We start from the raw sequence: 19,370 nt of genomic DNA on the forward strand, positions 1-19,370 counted from the left end.
GTAGTCTATTGTTCCGCCTCCATGAAGAATCTGGAGATAGGCCTGTCCCCTAACGGATAGGAATAATGACATAATACTGGTATATTGTGGCCGAATGACCCCTGCATACATGTTCTGTCCAACATCCCGTTCTAAATCCCTTTTTTCTGCTATGTCAGCTTTCCATAGACACCATTGAGACATTAAAACAGTGTTCTTTGGTCATGTGTCTTTGAGCCAATGTATCATAATACATAAAATAGTTTATTTTATTTGGATCACTACCTATTTTTCCAGGCTTAAGACTAAGTGAGAAACTGACGTTAGATTTATCTCCAGAGGCCATTACGATCTTGAATGTTTGTCAGGAAAATAAGTCAATTGACAGATTAACGACACAATGACAATTTTAACAAACATTACACACAAACGGCTCACGCTTACCGAAGGGTCGACATTTTAGTTTTGAAAAGGAAACATGAAATGGGTGATTCCTGAACAGAAACTTGTACAAACCTACATAACATATACGCTGATTTTGATCATGGGTAATTGTTTAATTTCACTTGTGATTGTAAACGTGTCTGATTCCCACTGAGCATTAGCCCCCGCTGGTGCTCGTGTTTTACCGTTACATCGGAGTCACGACTGAGCAAAGAAAAATATATATATACAATGACGGTTAAAAAAAACAAAAAACTGATCATTTAGTAACACTTGCTGCTGTTCTGAAGGTATTTCTAGAGTCCCCTTCTAAGCATCTGGAAAAACAAAAATATTCAATCTAACGCATAAGTACAAATAACTAAATTTCCTCAAACTGTGCCTCTTAACAAATCCAACATTTTATATCCCAAAAAAGATTTATAGTAAATAAAATGATGGTTTAATATGTTTGCTCTTGACAAACAAGGTAAAAACCTGTTGGGCAGAGCACCTAATAGTTTATAATTCTATATTAAATGACCCTCGTTGAGTATTTGTTTTTCATGAATTGGGATGCTTAGCTCGGACTCAAATGAGACGGTTATACACACAGAAGCACCGGCTGCAACAGCACCGTAAAAAGTCCCCGTCCAAACGGCACGTACGACCCCGTAATCGGTGATGATAGATGATCTCAATATGACTGCAGTGTTCATGTCGTCGCTACATTGTACTGTGTGGAGTTTTAAGAAGCCTGTTGGTGTGAAGTCACATTAACAGTACAGCGGAATACAGCGAGGGAGATTGTACATAGGAGACACATTCAAGCCACAGTTGGCACCACATTAAAAAGGACATTACTGGATAGTACAGGACATATACATACAACACTGACACAGGGGACAACAGGAGAAGGCGGGATAGTGACGTGGAGGGTTGCCAGATCTGCAGCCGGGAGAAGGAGCCTGATGCTCTATGTCAGCCCAATTTCCTCCAAAACGCTGCGTGGTGCCTCAGCCTCCTGCGGAGGGAGAAAAAGAAAGAGAAATGTTCTTTGCCGTCTTACATTTGGAGCGCAAAGTGCCGCTACAAACACATGAAAAGTTCTTAATGTGTGACAGCAACCTTTTACACAGTTGTCTGTGCCGTTATAACAGCGCTGCATGCTTCGCAAAAATAAATCCTTCTGACTGCAAATGACTACAGCGAGGCAGAAACGGGGAGAGGTATTGCTGGAGCGCTGCAGGCTCAGAATGAACGGGTGACGTTAGGTGCAAAAGAAACACACCAACATCTTTGAGCCACCCTCCGTGTTCAACGTTTGGATCCCTGAGAGAAAGGAATTCTTCATTTACGCAAAGTTAGCGCTGCAACCATTACTTGATTTGACAAAGTGTTTGGCAGCAATTCCGATAAACAACGAGTTGTTCAAATAATTGTTAAAGCTAAAATGTCATAAATTTGCACGTTCTAGCCTCTCAGTTTTGCTGATATTCTTTGCCTTAAAATTACAGTAAAGGGAATATTTATTTGGGGTTTGGAGTGTTGGACGACCAAAAACAAAACAAGTCATTTGAGGACATCAGCTTGGGCTCTGGAAAGCTGAGATGGGCATTTCCCCCTTAATGGTCCGGCATCGTTTCAGACCAAACGCAGCAGGTTAATTGACAGATGCTGGTCTGCCTTGTGGGTCCAACTATCCGCTGATGAAGAAGTGTGCGTACCTCCTGCAGCAGGTCGGCCTGCTCGATGGCCTTCAGCACGTTCTTCTTGGACGTCTCCTGGGCCTCTCCGCCCAGCAGGAACTCATCCAGGATGAAGTAGGCCTTCTCAAAGTTGAAGATAATATCCAACTCACACACCTGTGAGGCCACGGCAACACAAACAGCAGCAGATCAGAGGAGCTCCGGACTAAAAGACTGAAAACCTTGGATTTCTGCAGTACCATCACTAAGCATGTTACGTGTGGTGTTTGAGAGACTCACACTGCCAAAATATTTGTCCAGCAGCTCCACGTATCGGTGGATGATCTCCAGGGTGATCAGCTCATTATCCTGATCCTCGACTGCGCAGCAGAAATACAGGCTCGCGTATCTACAACATCAAGTACGGAGGAAACAGATAAACAAGGCGGTGATGAAAACAGATATTAGTGCTTCCGCTCTCGCAGCAGAAATGCAATATATCAGTGTGTTTAATTTAGTTTGTGGTAATTTAGCTGTAATCACCATCCACAATGTATGTATGCATGTATGTATATGTGGTCTTGAACGGATCTGTATCACAGAAAGTGACAAATATCACAATAAAAATAGGACTAAAAATAAATAAGAAAACATGAACAAAAACAGAACATTGTAACCTTTTTGTGCATTTATTGTACTGCATTTTATTTGTTGTGTTTATATATATATTTTATACATACACACATAAACAGTATATATCTACCAAATAAACGGGTACCTCAATGTATATCATCACAAGGCAAGAACGCATCTCTCCCAGTACGTCACGGTCTCCTGGCTGTTTTGTTGTCTGTCTTTGTTCGTGAGTTTTTTGGGTTTATTATATTAAAACACATACCGATGTGTCTTTTGTATTTTCGTGACTCAGCAGTCATGTCCTGAACAAATTAGGCCCTCCTTCTGTGTTCGTCCATAGTTGTCAGTTGTTGTTAGAGAGAAGGCGTTTTCTGGCTTTCTTCACACACCAGAAGATCTAAATGCCAGAAATCTCCACGCTTGATCGCAAAAGTGATGTTGCAAACCAAAAATACATCCTATTGCTCAGATCATCCTCTGTCACACCTGGCACGAGACAGTACCTGCCTCATATACCACCACCTGTTATCATGTCACTGAAGATATACTTAAGTCCCATTACCAGAGTCACGGATGAACTTTAACGGCCACCATGTTAAACGGCAGCTGCCATATCTCATGAGGAGCAACAGGTCAGCTTTAAGGCTTGATGTAATACATGTGATGCTCTCTGCACTGCATTACCAGCCATACATTAAACTTCTCTTACCTCTTGTACACAATCTTGAGGTCCCGCCACTCCAAGAAGCTGCACATCTTGGGCTTCCGGGCCAGTATGGTCTGGACCAGGTCCCTGGAGATCTTCTTCCTCTCCTTGTCGGACAGGGGCACGTACCATTTCTGGAGCCGCAGCTTTCCCTGCCGGCTGAACAACAGCATGAACTGCATCTGAGGGAGGACGTTCAAGTCAAAGTCATCCACGGTCGAGAGGAGACCAACAATGTACATCGTTTACAGAGACGGAGTGAGGAGAGACGCTTTATAGCTATAAAAAGGCACGGAAGGGTCGGTGGTACGAAACCAGCGCTCGCATTTATGCTGTTTTTATACATGACAAGTACATTAATCCAGCACATCTAACGTAAGTAACAACCGAACAGGAAATACAAGCTCGTACTCTCAGTGGATGATACGAACTACTCGTCTGCCCACATGTGTTTTTTCTATTTGCTCAACTGTAGGTCCGGGGAGCGTTGGCACAAACTTCCATTAGCTTCCGTTAGCGGTGCTCCTAACCGCGCCACGCACCGACATCATTAACACGGCGAGGGTCCCCCGCGCCCCCTCCCGCGACGCCCAGCTAGCTACACGGACGTAAACACGACTCTTTACCTTCGACCGGGCCTCCGGTTTAGTCACTCGGACGACTGTTGGCTTCAGTAAATTCAGGAGGAACACATCACCAGAGAGACGAACAGATGTGTCGGTGTCCCTGTAGCTTAGCCGCTCATCCGGACGGATGCTAAACCAGCTAGCGGATGGTCGTTGCTGGTGAGACGACGATGAAGTCTGCGGCTCTGTGATTGGCCGAAATGGCCACAGCTGTGCGATGTGATTGGCTTAAAGATTCCGTTATTCGATAAGCTCTGCCTTTTTGTAGCAGAAAGTCATGTTTACTTCTCTTCGGCAATAATCTGAGTGAATCGGAATGTGATGCTACTCTGTACTAAATGGCGTTGTTGAACTCCAGTGCATTAATTTAACAACTAAATAGTTTGCGTGTATATATTTAAAAAAAAAAACAACAACATAATAATAACAACATATGATGGATCGCTGTACAATAAATAAAACCACCCATCATGATATCAATTAGATTATAATAGCTACATCAAAGTACATAACAGGTACTTTGTTTACTTTAAGTACATATGGAAATACATGTACTTCTTCCACCACTGTTATCATGTATTTATTTATGTTTCCACCTAACACTTATTGCTCTTGTCCTAAGTATAAGTATACATTTATTTATACAGCATTCTTTTCTTAAACAGTAAAATAGTGCGAGAATCAAGTTGAGAGAGAAGATCAATCATACATTTAAATGAAAATAGTAAAGTAGTACAACAAGGTCATACATACACATATTTATATATACAAATATATATGAAACAATAAACACATGTGTGCATACAAACTCAAATAACACTCGGACAATATATCATTGATACAATAAATTGTTTTGTTTTCTTGTACCACGTGATTTGTATGAAGTGTGGCGCACAAATAAACCTTTTGGGTTTCTGCCCGTTTTCATCCGGGTTGCGCCCTGAAACACTGGAAAATAAAGAAACGGCGCCCCCTGTCGTCAAACACTCAAACAACAAGAACATAATGTAATACTTCTTGTTTTTCTTTTCCCGGACGGATGTACAGTTGAGTTGCTTTGGGACTCTGTACGCGCTCACGTGTTGTCCAACCTCTAAGGCTTCACTCTACTCATTCTGCGTGTTGTGTGCGCGCGCGTGTTTACACGTGTGTGGCTTGTACTGTTCGTGTGGTCCAAAACAGCTGGATGCTACCCGCTCCTAGCTGGCGAGCTGTGGCCGAGCAGCAGCCTCTGCAGAGCGGCGAAGCTGTCGCCTTACACCCGCGCCGCAGCACCGTAAGGATGCATCACTAACGCGGTACGTTGTTATTACTCCGCATGGAGCCATGTGTACCGATGCGCCTGCAGTGCTAGCTACTGGTTCACACTGAACTTACGACTTACGGTGTCGTGTGCGCAGTGAGGATGAGGAGCCGCAGTAACTCAGGAGTGAGGCTGGATGGCTACGCCAGGCTGGTCCAAGAGACGATCCTGTGCCACCAGGTGAGTCCGGATCAGACATGGCAGCATGCAGGAGAGACACAGCATTTACTGACATTAAAAACGTACTTATTATGCAACACGGCCCGTTTCAGAATAACATATGTTACATCACTGGTAAAGGACACACTGAAGCTGTCAAACAAATGTTGTGGAGGTGAAGTGTAAAGCAACATCAAATCAAATAAGCAAGTTAACGTACAAGTATCCCATAATTGCTGCATTTGCACTGTCTAGTTTTAGTAGATTTTGTATTTTAAGTCCTCCGTTATCTCCTGCAGAAATATGTTAGGCTTGCAGGTGTTTTGCAGGTTGAGTTTCAACCAGATTTTTGCTGCCCAGAAATAAACAAGGTGTGAGCAAAGTTCAGCCTCAGTCAGCACTTCAACAGCGGTCTAAGTTTAAACGTGTGACCCAGAGGGTCTGCAGCTGATGGAAAACAGTGCCACATGTCCTTACACAGCATGCCATTGATGACAGGGTGTAGGTCTGGTTTCAGATGGGGGGAGGGGTGGGGTGGGGGGGGGGGGGGGGTGGGGGGGATCTCAGCTTATTCAACTGAAAACAAATTATAAATTGCGTAAACCCAACTTAAAGTCACATTTACTCTTATTGATACATTGATGGTGTGTGTGTGTGTGTGTGTGTGTGTGTGTGTGTGTGTGTGTGTGTGTGTGTGTGTCAGAACCCAGTGACAGGACTTCTCCCTGCCAGTGCCCAGAAGAAGGATGCCTGGGTGAGGGACAATGTGTACAGCGTCCTGGCCGTGTGGGGGCTGGGCATGGCGTACCGCAAGAACGCAGACCGCGATGAGGACAAGGCCAAGGCCTACGAACTGGAGCAGGTGTGTTTGCGACAGAGAGAGGGTTCACGTTCAGAGAGGGCTCATGTTTGTCCCACCTGTTATGGTGCGTCCATGTTTCACAGAGGCGAGCGCGTGGCGTGCGCCGCATCACATCTAGTTAGTTTAACGAATGTAGAATACATCCAAAACAAGATGTCTTATTCTTAGATTTGAGTTTCAGACTCTGAGCTGAAGGGGAGTATAATTAACGTATAATTAAGGTAATTAAGCAATAGAAATTCCAACTTCACAAAGTAGAAAAAACATTCGTATTCATATATATATATATGAATACAAATATTTTGTGTAATTACACATTATTACACATATCATTTGGATGATTCCCAATAAACCAATATATTTAATACATGCATTGTATATGTTTGATTACTTGATAATAAAAATGATTTATTGCAGTACTTATTTCAGTCTTCACCTTGCCTTTGAGCGGTGCTGCATTCACTTACTGCCGTTCAACTGGAGCTCAGCTGAGTGCAAAAGGTGAACGAACTTTGAACTGAACGGAGTGATTCGAATCAGCAAAGTGATTTGTGATGTCTCTAAAAAGTTGGGATTGTGGGGATTTTTTTGGTTGGATCTCTCGTAGCTCACAGATGTCGTTGTTTGTCGGCAGAGTGTGGTGAAGCTGATGCAGGGACTCCTTCAGTGCATGATGAGACAGGTAAGACGCAGCTGTTTGCACGTTTCAACATCATATCGTAAATATGCCTACTGGTTCTTAGAAACCACCACATGTTATCTGGGGGTACTGTGGTATTTATACAGACCGTTTTATGTAAACAGCCCCTCCAGCTTTCTGCTCCTATCTCCACAGGCACGATCAACTCGGGCGATATCGTCAGTTAGTCTGATAGATAAACAAACTAATTATTAACAATGTGTTGAAGTGAAAGCCTGGCTCCAGTCTATATTGTGTGTTGTTTGTTGCTCTTATCTTGCATTCTTGGAATTAATACAAAGATGCCAAAATTCCCAGCACAGTGTTAAAATGCTGCAGTGCTCCGGGAGCCGTAAAGCAAAGAGGCTCTTCATCCTCTGCTGCAGTGATATCATCATCATCATCATCATCAGTAGGCCTGAATAAAAGACTGGGAAACAGCATCTAGCCTTTTATAATGTTCTAATCATGTAAACAGGGCTGTATATAAGCAGGTCATTGGTTCTCATGTCGGCATGTGATCAATAACAGGATGTGGAGCATCAGTGGGACTCTACTGTGATGTAACACACTCCTCTCTCTCTTGTAATTTCCTTTCTGCTCCCTAGCAACCCCCCAAAAAATACAACCATTTAGGAGACTTGTCTTTTTGTGCTGATATCCCTCGTTGAGTATCTTCTGGCCGAGACAAACACCATGGATATCTGTGTGTGTGTTGTGCATTTAGGTGGCCAAGGTGGAGAAGTTCAAACACACCCAGAGTACAACGGACTGCTTGCACGCCAAATACGATACTCCCACCTGTGCCACGGTTGTCGGGGACGACCAGTGGGGCCATCTCCAGGTGGATGCCACCTCTATTTACCTGCTGATGCTCGCGCAGATGACCGCCTCAGGTACGGGTTGCCCGATGCCCATAACAGGGGATCTTTAGGTTTTCAAGACGCCACACAGGATTTAAAAATGTTCGGACTCTTGCGTAGTGTCCAAAAAGAGACTGATGCCCCCCCCCCCCTCCATGCAAGGGCGGACTGGGGGAAAATAAGTGGCCTGGGAGTTACTATCAGACCGGCCCACTCGATAAACGGTGCGCTGCCCACTTAATGCATCGCACGTGTCGACCAGTCAGTGGCCTACACTTAACATTATTTTGGCTCACGCTCAATAAGCGGCTTCGTCTGCGAGCGAGTGACGCACGTGTTGAGTAGGTTAGTGATTGACATTTAATAACACCTAAAACAAAGCTAGACTGACGGAAGAGATCAGATGAGTAAAGAAGGTGGGAACCATGAGTGTGAATACAGATCGCGAGGAGTAGTATAAATGTTAGTCAGTGATTATTGACTTTAAGTATTAGAGTAAACTTAACGTGTTCTGTGAAGCATAGAATACAGTCGGGGCCGGCGATGTCAGAGGGAGGGCCGGTTGGTGATGGAGGTGGGCCGGTATTGGACCAGCCCAACACCCCCCTTCCTGCTAGCACCTTTAGGTCCTCGTACTTGACCATGAGCGGTTCGCTGAGTGTGTCACGTTACCACGCAGGTCTTCGCATCATCTCAAACCTGGATGAAGTGGCCTTCATCCAGAACTTGGTCTTCTACATCGAGGCTGCTTACAAAGTGGCGGTGAGTAACATTTTCAGAGGGCTGATGATTTTGAACATGTAAATGTGGATGTGGAGGGAAGTATAGAAGTAGTGCAATGTTAAAGTGGTGGAGTACTACAGTTAAGGGGAGAGTTTAGACAAGAAGAAAAACATTATTACATTACATTCATCCCCCCCTGTAGGATTATGGGATGTGGGAGCGAGGTGACAAGACCAACCAGGGCATCCCCGAGCTCAATGGGAGCTCCGTAGGAATTGCTAAGGTACGGATTTCATGTCGCCAGCATTTATACTATACATGGAGACCACAAGAGGAAAGTGTTGTATGAAGTGTGTGTGTGTGTGTGTGTTTGCAGGCAGCCCTGGAGGCCATAGATGAGCTGGATCTTTTTGGTGCCCATGGGGGGCCGAAGTCAGTCATCCACGTTCTGCCTGATGAAGTGGAACATTGTCAGGTACCGTTGGCTCGGCCTCTCAGCCCCCTCAGCATCGTGTCTGCTCATCGTTCTCCTGCTGAGCATGTCTCATGTGCTTCCCCTCAGTCCATCCTGTGCTCCATGCTGCCAAGAGCGTCAACGTCAAAGGAGATAGACGCCGGCCTTCTGGCTGTCATTTCCTACCCTGCTTTTGCTGTCGAGGACCCTGACCTGGTGGCCATCACTAAGTCGGAAATCATTAGCAAACTACAGGTGCGGCCTGAGCAAGACTCAGCGAGACTCAGCGCACTCTGCGCGGAAATGCTGCGACAATTCCGTGTTTTACCCTCTCCTCCTTTCTCCTTGTTAGCATGCTGACATTTCCACTCTTTGGTGTAATTTCAGGGTCGCTACGGCTGCTGCCGCTTCATCCGGGATGGATATTGGTGTCCGAAAGAGGTACGATTTTCATCTAAATACTGGGATTTATGAAGCATTTAGCTGCAGCAGGCACAGCATACTTGTATTAATATGTATATGTATAATCTGAGAGTCTGTTTTCTCACTAGGACCCATCTCGGCTGCACTACGATCCCGCAGAGCTCAAGCTGTTTGAGAATATCGAGTGCGAGTGGCCCGTGTTCTGGACCTATCTCATCCTGGATGGCATCTTCGCTGGAGATCAAGTGCAGGTCATACAGCCAAACACATGGTCCGCTTTCTGTTGCACTCACACAGCTCGTGGAGTCACTTTAAATGGCTTCTGCCTGCAGATGTAATAGTGAACAAATGACTTTGGCCCTTGAACAGGTGCACGAGTACCGTGAGGCGCTGGAGGGCGTTTTGATCAGAGGGAAGAACGGCATCAAACTGTTGCCTGAACTGTATGCTGTGCCTCATGACAAGGTATCCCACTTCCATTGGACAAGGATGGCAGATGCACTTTTATGTTTTGTAAATGTTTTGCCTCCAACAGGTGGAGGAGGAGTACAGCAATCCTCACTCAGTGGACAGGGAGGCCATGGGGCAGCTGCCGCACATGTGGGGACAGTCGCTCTACATCTTGGGCTGTCTTCTGGCCGAGGTATTCACAGGTTACCTTGAACACCTCATGTTGGCTTGCAACACTTGGCTGCTGTCTGGAAATATTATGATGATTACAACAATTGTAAATGAGGAACAATTGCACAATTACAAGATGTGTAGAATAGACAATGGAGCTATACAAAATACATCTCTTTAATAAACATAGAAATATGGAAAGAACACGGCCATCGTTTGCCCTTCTCTCTTTTTCTTCATGTTTGAAGGGGTTTTTAGCACCAGGAGAGATAGATCCACTCAACAGGAGATTCTCGACTAACTTCAAGCCAGATGTCGTGGTACAAGGTTGGTGATTCATCATTAGTCTGAGAGAAATGTAAATAGAACATTTTTAAATCCCACAGGAAGTGGAAAGATAAGGTACCAATAAAAGAAATAGAATTAACCAACACTTGGGACAAAGAAGAAGGAAGACTCACACCTGAGGTGTCATACTGATGTTAGCATTGGTTTATATGCAGATTATAACGTCATTCTTTCAATTTGTGTGTGTCAGTTTGTGTTGTAGCAGAGTCGGAGGGGATCAAGGAGTTGCTCAGTGGTCACGGGGTCGTGGTCCAGACGATGTCAGAGGTTCTGCCCATCAGGGTCATGCCGGCTCGCATCCTCAGCCATGTCTATGTCCGATTGGGTAAACAAGCACCAAGCACTCCTCTCTTCACCGTGCATGTGCGTGTCTGTGTAATAATAATGAGAGCCACGTCGTGTGTTTGCCGCAGGGAACTGCAAGAAGCTGAGTTTGAGTGGCCGGCCCTACAGACACATTGGAGTTCTGGGAACATCCAAATTCTACGAGATCAGAAATCGCTCTTATATATTCACCCCCCAGGTAAAACTGGCTTGAGATGTTGCAATGCTCACAACCATTGAAGTGGTGGTAAAGAATACGTCTGATTAATACTTTCATTGTTTTCTTTCTGTCCCGTCCTCCAGTTTCTGGATCAGCACCATTTCTACCTGGCGCTGGACAACCAGATGATTGTGGAGATGTTACGAACGGAGCTGGCTTATCTCTCCTCTTGCTGGAGGATGACAGGGCGGCCCACGCTCACTTTCCCCATCACCCGCAGCATGCTGGGTAATACATCTCTCACCCTGAGCCAGCCAGTCTTACAGATTACGCTTTCAGAGTTTATAGAAGTTTGGATGCGTGAAGTTTGGATGCGTGAAATCTTCTCGCATTTAATTTACATTCCAGCAGTTTTTAGAAGTCTCATTGGGGCGGAAAACAAAATGTGGAACAAGGATTAATCTGACCAAAAAGGTCTTGGTTACATTCCATATTGAGTATTTTGTCGCTTCACCGCATTTGTTTACTTTTTATGTGCAGTTGAGGATGGAGATGCGATTGATCCGTGTATCCTAGCAACCCTCAGGAAGCTACAGGATGGCTATTTTGCTGGAGCGAGGTCTGTTTCCATCTGTGACACAGACACGTCATCCTATTAGTGTGTTGAAATGTCTGTCACGTGACAGTGTGGATGCTATCGCAGGGTGCAGATGTCGGACCTCTCCAGTGTCCAGACCACTTCGTTCCACACTCATCTCAGCTTCCTAGACGAAGAAGACGACGACAGCTTACTCAAGGATGAGAAGGATGATGAGGAATATGGACAGGAATATAACAACTTTGGGCCCTCAGGTAGTTGCTGGTGAAGTGTGTGTTGCTGGAAGTCATACTTGATTGAACTGTAAGTAATGCATTGTATGTTGTTGTTGTTGTTGTTGTTTTTAACTGAAGATGGCTCAGAAGACATGTTTGACCAGTACCTCACCCAGCTTCTCCGTAGCACCACCACCAAGTGCCATCTTCCTCCCATCCAGAGGGGGCAGCACCACGTCTTCAGTGCTGAACACACCACCAGAGACATCCTGTCCTTCATGGCCCAGGTCCAGGGCCTGAACATTCCCAGTGAGTTATTAGGAATAAGAAAAATAAGTCAAAGTCAGTTTCCCCGGTGAATAGTGTTTCCTGTAATGCTCCCGCCCGCGGTTGGGTCAGGCGTTGCTGAAATAATTTGGCATGGGGGAAATAGAAATAAAGAGAAAAAAATTAATCTGGTTGTTATGCAACCTTTATTCTCTAACTCCTGTAGATTAATTAGATTAGATTCGATTTTACTTTATTTATTCCCAGGGGGAAATTTCTTGAAGGAGCAGCAAAACATTTTTTACAAATATAGAATTTGGCTGCAGGGCATATTGCATTTAAGAATGTATATAACAAATGAAATGAAAATGTAAAAATAAAATAAAAATGAAAGAGTATACAGTGTTTCTAAAGTTTAAAGTGAACGCGGTGCAAGTTTTATTGATGTTCAATTTGAGGAGGATCTGGCCAGAGGTGATTTATTATAAAGTCTTGTGTTCTCCTGAATCTGGAATTTTCACCTGAATCAGGAATGTTCTCCTGAATCAAGAATGTTCTCCTCTATCTGTCCTTGTGACAGCGGAGCTGAAGCAGTCTGTTGGAGAACCTGCTCCGCTGTCCCTGCAGTAGGTGGTGGAGAGGGTGGTCCGGGTTCTCCAATACACACAAATCATTTCTTCAGTGTCCTCCTCTCCACCACCTGTTCCCAATAGTCCAGTTTGCAGCCAAAGATGGAGCCGGTCTTCTTCACCAGTTTAGTGAGTCGGCCTCGATAGCCCATAATTCAGTGCAGCCACATGACATGTGGTTTTGGGGGCACAATTGGATTGTTTGAAACCACTTGAAAACTTGTTCTTTCACTCCTGCCAACTCTAAATCTAATCTGAATTCTGAATACAACAAAGTAAATTGTGTTAACTGGGTCATAAATCTCTTTGTGGTACGATACAAACCACATCAAACTAGATACACCACAAATGAATTGGCCGCACCTCGAAAGCTCTCCACTTTCACGTCACTGTCACACATGGGTTGTATTTGTGTATTCCAGAGTCTTCCATGTATCTACCTGTGACTCCTGTCAAGAGCAAACGCCGCAAAGCTCTCAACCTACTTGAAATTCCTCCTCCTCCTCCTCTCCAGCATGGCCCAAATGTAAAGCAGCACAAGGTAGGCGCAGCAGAAGAAGCTTGTTTCTCATGTGACGTTGAAGTGTGTTTATCTTACCGTGGCATCCCTCGTAAGTCCCACAGCGTTGCAGAATTGCACCTGCCTCGAGACTCCCAGGGCAACACCGACTTTGCAGCGTTGGTGAGGCAGCTGAAAGAGTGTCCGACTCTGCAGGACCAGGCAGACATACTCTACATCCTTTATGCGATGAAGTACGGACATAGAGACCGCTACGCACACACAGAGCTTTTTTTCAGCTTTGACGCACTCAGAAGTAAATGCTTTCATTGTGTAATGATCCATCCGGTGTGTTTTTGTTGTTGTTTTTGTTTTCCGATAACTAGAGGAGCTGATTGGCTGGTGGAGTTGTCAGGTCCCGGGCAAGGCGGGGCCAGCGTGCGTTCCCTGCTGGAGGAGCTGTATGTTCAAGCCGGAGCCTGCAAAGAGTGGGGACTCATCAGATACATCTCTGGGATATTACGCAAGAGAGTGGAGGTCCTGGCTGAGGTCAGTAAGAAGTTAGTGAGAGAAAAGTTCTTTGTCAGCAATAAACAGTTGGTCCTGAATAAGCTTAAAAATGTAGGCCTGATACAAAACTGACCTTTGGACCCCACTCAGGACCTGGGAGGACCCTTGATTGACACTCTGTGAGAAGACATTTTGAAGCCTTCTTTTGAAGGTTTTCTTCTATCTGTAGCAGCAGACTCACAATATTTAATTTGAAAAGTGAATTGAATACATAAAGAGACATTATAGAATCCGCCCTGATCTAAACGTCAACAGTATGAATGAACATACATGTACACTTCACGGTTGAGTCACTATCTGCATCGATCACTGGAAAAAAAAAGATTCTGTTCATGTATCAAAATAAAGAAAAGAAGAAAAAGTCTCTCTATTGGCCATTCGAAATTTGCTTTGGGTTTTTAGTGCACAATATGATATTTTTCTTAAAACATATGCAAACTATATCTGTTTTAAAAAAGCTACACACACAGGATGAAGTGACTCTGAGGAAGACTTTGAACACCTGCTGAATAACTTCAAAAAGAGGCACAATCAATACTTTCTGAGACCATTTTAATAATTTACAAATAAATAAACCTACTTTTGCCTCCTCCTCAGGCCTGCACAGATCTGATTTCCCATCACAAGCAGCTGACTGTGGGCTTACCCCCTGAACCCAGGGAAAGAGTCATCACAGTGTAAGCTGGTGTGGCCGAAGAGATTTCCTGCTCACGTTAAGTGTTTTTTATATGCATAACCACCTAATAAACCAACCCTTCCTCCTCACTGTTTCCTTTTAGTCCACTTCCTCCCGAGGAGTTGAACACTCTCATCTATGAAGCCAGTGGTCAGGACATCAGTGTAGCCGTACTCACACAGGTGACTCTACAAACCTTTGGGCCGGGCATGACTTTTTTCAGACCCTATAGCTGTGTGTGTGTGTGTTTGTGTGTGTGTGTGTCATATAGGAAATCATGGTCTATCTAGCCATGTACGTGCGCTCCCAGCCTGCTCTCTTCGGGGACATGCTGCGCCTCAGGATAGGACTCATCATGCAAGTGATGGCCACTGAGCTGGCACGCAGTCTGCACTGCTCCGGTAGGACGACCAAGCACCAAACACCAAGTACAGACATAAACGACCCTGTATGGTTAAAAAAAAACTAAACAAACCTCTGTATCATCTTTGTAGGGGAAGAGGCGTCAGAGAGTTTGATGAGCCTGAGTCCTTTCGGCATGAAAAACCTGCTGCATCACATCCTCAGTGGCAAAGAGTTTGGGGTGGAGAGGAGTGGTGAGTTTCTCCGGTTTCCTCTTCACAGTTTACGTGAGAGTGTTACTTTTATGGTGCACCCTTAGTTTAGTGAGAAGGTTTAGGCAACGAAAGATGCCAGGATGAGCCCAAACCAGGTGGAGCTGACCGATAGCTGGAAGACACGTTTATCCATGCAGCCTGCGGGTCTGTCGGTCAATCCACCACTGTAGTCCTGATGGAAATGTCTTGACGACTGTTGGATGATTTGCCACAACATTGCGTACTGACATTCATGTTCCCCAGAGGATGAATCCTGCTGTCATTGGTGATCCTCTAACTTTCACTCTAGCGCCAACCAGCAGGTCATTATTTTCAGTGGATATGAGCATTTAGCTCAAAGCACCTCACAGAGCCACTTGCATGGCTCTTAACCTTTCCATTCAGAGGTCTGGAACCAGGCTACAGCATAAGTGTCCAACGGCCTGGTTTGCTTTTGCCTCTGTTTATTAGTCCGCCCAATCCAGTCAACAGCCACGAGTCCTGCCATCTCCATCCATGAACTCGGCCACACTGGAGCCACCAAGACTGAACGCTCAGGGATACACAAGCTGAAGAGCGAGATAAAACAGGTGGGAATACAAATTAAAATAAAGAAAACAACAGGATAATAATTGGGGTGTGTCTTTGTAAATATGCTATGACATGGGCTTCATGTGTTTTGATCTCTCTCTCCTCTCTCTCTCTCTCCTCTCTCTCTTTATCTAAAAAGAATAACATTGTTCTTGCTCTTGGTTTTCAGCTGGATGACTCTCGGCCTCTCAGTGTGGGTTGGGTTTGATCATATTTAGCATGTTTCTAACGTCAGCCTTGCGTCATACACGTCGCTGGCTCCTAACATTCCATCAGCCACAGCGGCCTCCATAGCCAAACGAGTTTCACTTCATCACATACCAGTGGGAGATTATGATTTGTTACTCCTATCACTCAGTAATGGTTTTGGTCGAGAAGGTGTTTTTCTTTCATTTCAATTCCCGCGTTACTGAACCAATCCAGACCTTAAGTAGCCCACACACATTCTGTGCTAGTATCGGAGTGGCATCGTTTGTCAAATGGTCGTTCTTGTGATCAGTAGTAAACTCATTTTACTTTCCACTAGTTGCACACGTTGAGTTAGGCTTTTCACTCTCCAGAACATCTCCGCGTGGCTGCAGTATCATCACGTCTGTAGTACGAGAACCATGTGAACCATCTCAAACTCTTCTCTGTCATCCATACTCATGTGTAGATCTTCAGCGGCGGTCTTTCCCTGAGTAGCAATGTCACATCTCCTCGCTCCACGGTAAACCATTTCACCTCATCGGCTTCCAATTAATTGGATTTGTCCTCCGTTGGGTTGCCGTAGTTTTGTATTTAGTATTTTGTGGAGACGGCAACATATTTTGTGTCTCTCTGCATTCAAGGATAAGGCTGGCATTGTTTTTTGTTTATTAGATACAACATTTATATCACAAATAATTATTAATAACACCAGCCTTGTCCTTTTACGTGTCTGCTGAGGTGTATTAATATGCATGAATGATTGCATGGACTGTATAACTATAGATACGGGCTAAAAGTATCACTTTGTGTGAGAGTGAGAGACCTTAATCACATGTATTGCTACGGTGACACACCTGCATGTGCTATTACTCTTGTCAGTACCCCATATACCTGGTGATGCAGGAGGGACGATTCACTCTCTTAAAGGGGAACTCCCCCGACCCCAAACATCAGAGTCTGTTTACAGGACTTGGGGAGTATGACTGCATAGTGTGGATAAAGTTTCCTAAAGCTTTTTTTGGGGCTCCAGAATGAGCTGCGTGAAGTGATGTCACTTAAGTCAGTGGCCGAAGACGAGATTTTGACAGGAAGACGAATGTGTGGAATCAAAGAGGATATTTATCGATTTTAAACCTTTTAACTGTCCATTGTGAGAACGTTATAGGACTACAAAGCTCTTTAAATATTTTAAGCTCCAAAACCAGGATGACTGCATTATAGTTTACATTAAAGAAATGTGTACAAAGTGCTCACAACGGTGCATTCAACACCATAGGAACGAGAGCCAAGTGCCATCAACAATTGGAAGTGAAACCCTCCTAAACGAACAACTAAAAGTGTTTTTAAGTGATCATTTCTTAAGAAATAATTAGTTTGTGGGAAAAACTGTGCTGAGTGGTACATCCATGACTAACAAGTGTAATGGTGTATCTAAGGAATGTGTTTAAAGTACATGGAGATAAGGTTTAAAATCAGTAAAACGCTCCACTGAATATGTGTAAAAGTATATTTCTGTTCTCTCACCACAGCGCTGCAGCAGCCCCTCCTCCACCCCCAGTGGGATCCTGTCCCCAGTGGGCCCCGGTCCAGGAGATGGACAGCTGCACTGGGAGGACAGGCAAGGCCAGTGGCTGAGGAGACGCAGGCTGGATGGAGCTATCAACAGAGCACCAGTGGGTTTCTACCAGAAGGTCTGGAAGATCCTGCAGAAGTGCCATGGCCTGTCCATCGATGGCTATGTGTTGCCCTCGTCCACCACGAGAGAAGTAGCGTCCCACAGACTAAAGCTGGATTTAGGACTTTGTGTGTGTGTGTGTGTGTGTGTGTATTTATTTAACTCTGTGTTTTCTCTGTAGATGACAGAGGGAGAGATCAAGTTTGCGGTGCAGGTCGAGTCCGTCCTGAACCACGTCCCCCAACCAGAGTACCGGCAGCTGCTTGTGGAGACTGTGATGGTTCTGGGCCTGGTAGCCGACGTGGACGTGGACAGCATTGGCGGCATTATACATGTGGACCGCATCCTGCATCTGGCCAACGACCTCTTCCTCAGCGACCAGGTACAGAGACAGCTGACGGCAAGAGGCACATTTGATTTGAAGGGATGTTCATGTATGTTGACCGGGGTTCTCTCTGTCCTGCCTCTGCTTACCCAGAAGTCCCACAGTGTCAGTGATTATTTCCTGGAGAAGGACCCAGCGACAGGAATCTGCAACTTTTTCTACGACAGCGCCCCTAGTGGCAGCTTTGGCACCATGACCTACCTGTCCAAGGCAGCGATCACTTATGTGCAGGACTTCCTGCCGAGCTCCAGCTGCCTGATGCAGTGAAACAGCTGAAGAGACATGTTTTACAGGGAGAGGATCACCTGGCCAAAGGCAGCAACGCCTCTCATTATCAGCTCATATGATTCATGTCGTACTTGTGAGTATTTACTCTTCAATAAACTCTGAAACTCTCATACACTGATGTAACATCATGGCGTTGGCAGCTGATTTAATTCAGGTCTGAACTGTGAACTTATTTATTTCTTAAACATTCTCAAATGTGTGTTTACAGGACTTACTAATATGCATTATATGTCAATTTACATTTGCAAATATATTAGCACATCTCTGAACTTGGTGGTGTGTGCGTGTGTGTGTGAGGATATTATATAAACAGTTAATTGTCTTGTAATCAAATGTGTCAGGTTATAATTCTACAGAGCTCGGCAGTTATCGGAGTAATACATTCTATGTAATTTGTTCACCCAAATTATTTCCCTCAAATCAATCATTTTTATTTTCTTCATTGTTGTTTTATTTGTATTTAGTAATATAAGTTATTATTCTACTGTAATGGATTACCTTAAATATTTAAGTTATATATCCATCTTAAAAACAATTTCTAATAGTTCAGTGGTGATACATAAACTTGCATTAGCTGTCGTCTTATCAATATAACCCCGTATGGGAACAAGAATCATTGTTTACCTTGAACGCCAAGAGGTTTTTGTCTTTGTGTGTGACACTCCTGAGGTTTTGCTACTGATATGACGAGTCAAGTTGTGGCCGAACCTCAACATATTGATGGTTTCTTCATTTGTGTAAAGTGAAGATACATTTATTACTGGTACGTTGGGCTAGAGGTCTGCTTTAATACTGGTATGTAGTAGGGTTTCATATGTATACTATCTATATATATCTATATAGATATATATATATATGTGTATATATATATATATATATATATATATGGGGGCGACTGTTGGTCAGTGGTTAGCATGCCCGTCTTTCAATCAGGGGGTTGGCAGTTCAATCCCCGCCCTAGTCGATGTGTCCTTGAGCAAGACACTTAACCCTGCATTGCTCCCCGTAGCTGTGTCTACGGTGTGTATAATGTAACATATAAAGTGTCTTGGAGTATCTTAAAAAGTGCTATATGGATTATTATTATATATATACACACACACATACACACACACTGTATATAGTTCATGAAGTATATATATAAAGAATAAAATTGCAGTGCAGAGAGGTCCGGATTATATTGAATTGAGTCTTTGTAAGTCTGAGAATCACAGA

General features: G+C 44.3%; 2 protein-coding genes across 5 annotated transcripts; one reads left to right on the forward strand and one right to left on the reverse strand.

Moving 5' to 3' along the window:
* Nucleotides 1–512: 512 nt before the first annotated feature.
* Nucleotides 513–4,430, reverse strand: ap1s2 (adaptor related protein complex 1 subunit sigma 2). Its single transcript, XM_034561579.1, has 5 exons — nt 4,059–4,430; nt 3,436–3,614; nt 2,391–2,499; nt 2,130–2,267; nt 513–1,426 (listed from the first exon to the last, which is right to left on the reverse strand). The coding sequence occupies exons 2-5, from the start codon at nt 3,612–3,614 to the stop codon at nt 1,379–1,381; spliced, it is 474 nt and encodes a 157-aa protein (XP_034417470.1). The 5' UTR covers nt 4,059–4,430; the 3' UTR covers nt 513–1,378.
* phka2 (phosphorylase kinase, alpha 2 (liver)) lies at nt 3,557–18,278 on the forward strand. Of its 4 annotated transcripts, XM_034561537.1 has the most exons (33): nt 3,557–3,807; nt 5,241–5,356; nt 5,459–5,541; nt 6,224–6,382; nt 7,017–7,064; nt 7,789–7,957; nt 8,604–8,686; nt 8,850–8,930; nt 9,024–9,122; nt 9,210–9,356; nt 9,489–9,542; nt 9,653–9,775; nt 9,894–9,989; nt 10,060–10,167; nt 10,394–10,472; nt 10,684–10,818; nt 10,907–11,016; nt 11,121–11,265; nt 11,518–11,596; nt 11,681–11,829; nt 11,929–12,099; nt 13,109–13,227; nt 13,303–13,439; nt 13,572–13,734; nt 14,353–14,432; nt 14,535–14,613; nt 14,703–14,832; nt 14,926–15,027; nt 15,499–15,617; nt 16,274–16,327; nt 17,337–17,573; nt 17,664–17,864; nt 17,961–18,267. In XM_034561537.1, exons 3-33 carry the CDS (start codon nt 5,464–5,466, stop codon nt 18,132–18,134), a joined length of 3,708 nt encoding a protein of 1,235 aa, XP_034417428.1. In that variant the 5' UTR covers nt 3,557–3,807; nt 5,241–5,356; nt 5,459–5,463; the 3' UTR covers nt 18,135–18,267. The 4 variants fall into 4 exon arrangements, with proteins under 4 accessions (XP_034417428.1, XP_034417419.1, XP_034417437.1 ...); XM_034561528.1 differs by lacking the exon at nt 3,557–3,807 and having other exon boundaries at nt 4,779–5,356; nt 17,961–18,278; XM_034561546.1 differs by lacking the exons at nt 3,557–3,807; nt 16,274–16,327 and having other exon boundaries at nt 4,779–5,356; nt 17,961–18,278.
* Nucleotides 18,279–19,370: the final 1,092 nt, after the last annotated feature.

This window comes from Cyclopterus lumpus, chromosome 3 (genome assembly GCF_009769545.1).
Source record: "Cyclopterus lumpus isolate fCycLum1 chromosome 3, fCycLum1.pri, whole genome shotgun sequence".
Taxonomy (NCBI): domain Eukaryota; kingdom Metazoa; phylum Chordata; class Actinopteri; order Perciformes; family Cyclopteridae; genus Cyclopterus; species Cyclopterus lumpus.

Coding starts and splice junctions, on each gene's coding strand:
- phka2 (XM_034561537.1), top strand. CDS start 5,464: ATGAGGAGCCGCAGTAACTCAGGAGTGAGGCTGGATGGCTACGCCAGG. Junction 6,383..7,016: donor AGGCCTACGAACTGGAGCAG/GTGTGTTTGCGA, acceptor GTTTGTCGGCAG/AGTGTGGTGAAGCTGATGCA. Junction 16,328..17,336: donor TCACATCTCCTCGCTCCACG/GTAAACCATTTC, acceptor CTCTCACCACAG/CGCTGCAGCAGCCCCTCCTC.
- ap1s2 (XM_034561579.1), bottom strand. CDS start 3,614: ATGCAGTTCATGCTGTTGTTCAGCCGGCAGGGAAAGCTGCGGCTCCAG. Junction 2,500..3,435: donor CTCAAGATTGTGTACAAGAG/GTAAGAGAAGTT, acceptor TTGATGTTGTAG/ATACGCGAGCCTGTATTTCT. Junction 1,427..2,129: donor AGGCCGACCTGCTGCAGGAG/GTACGCACACTT, acceptor CTCCCTCCGCAG/GAGGCTGAGGCACCACGCAG.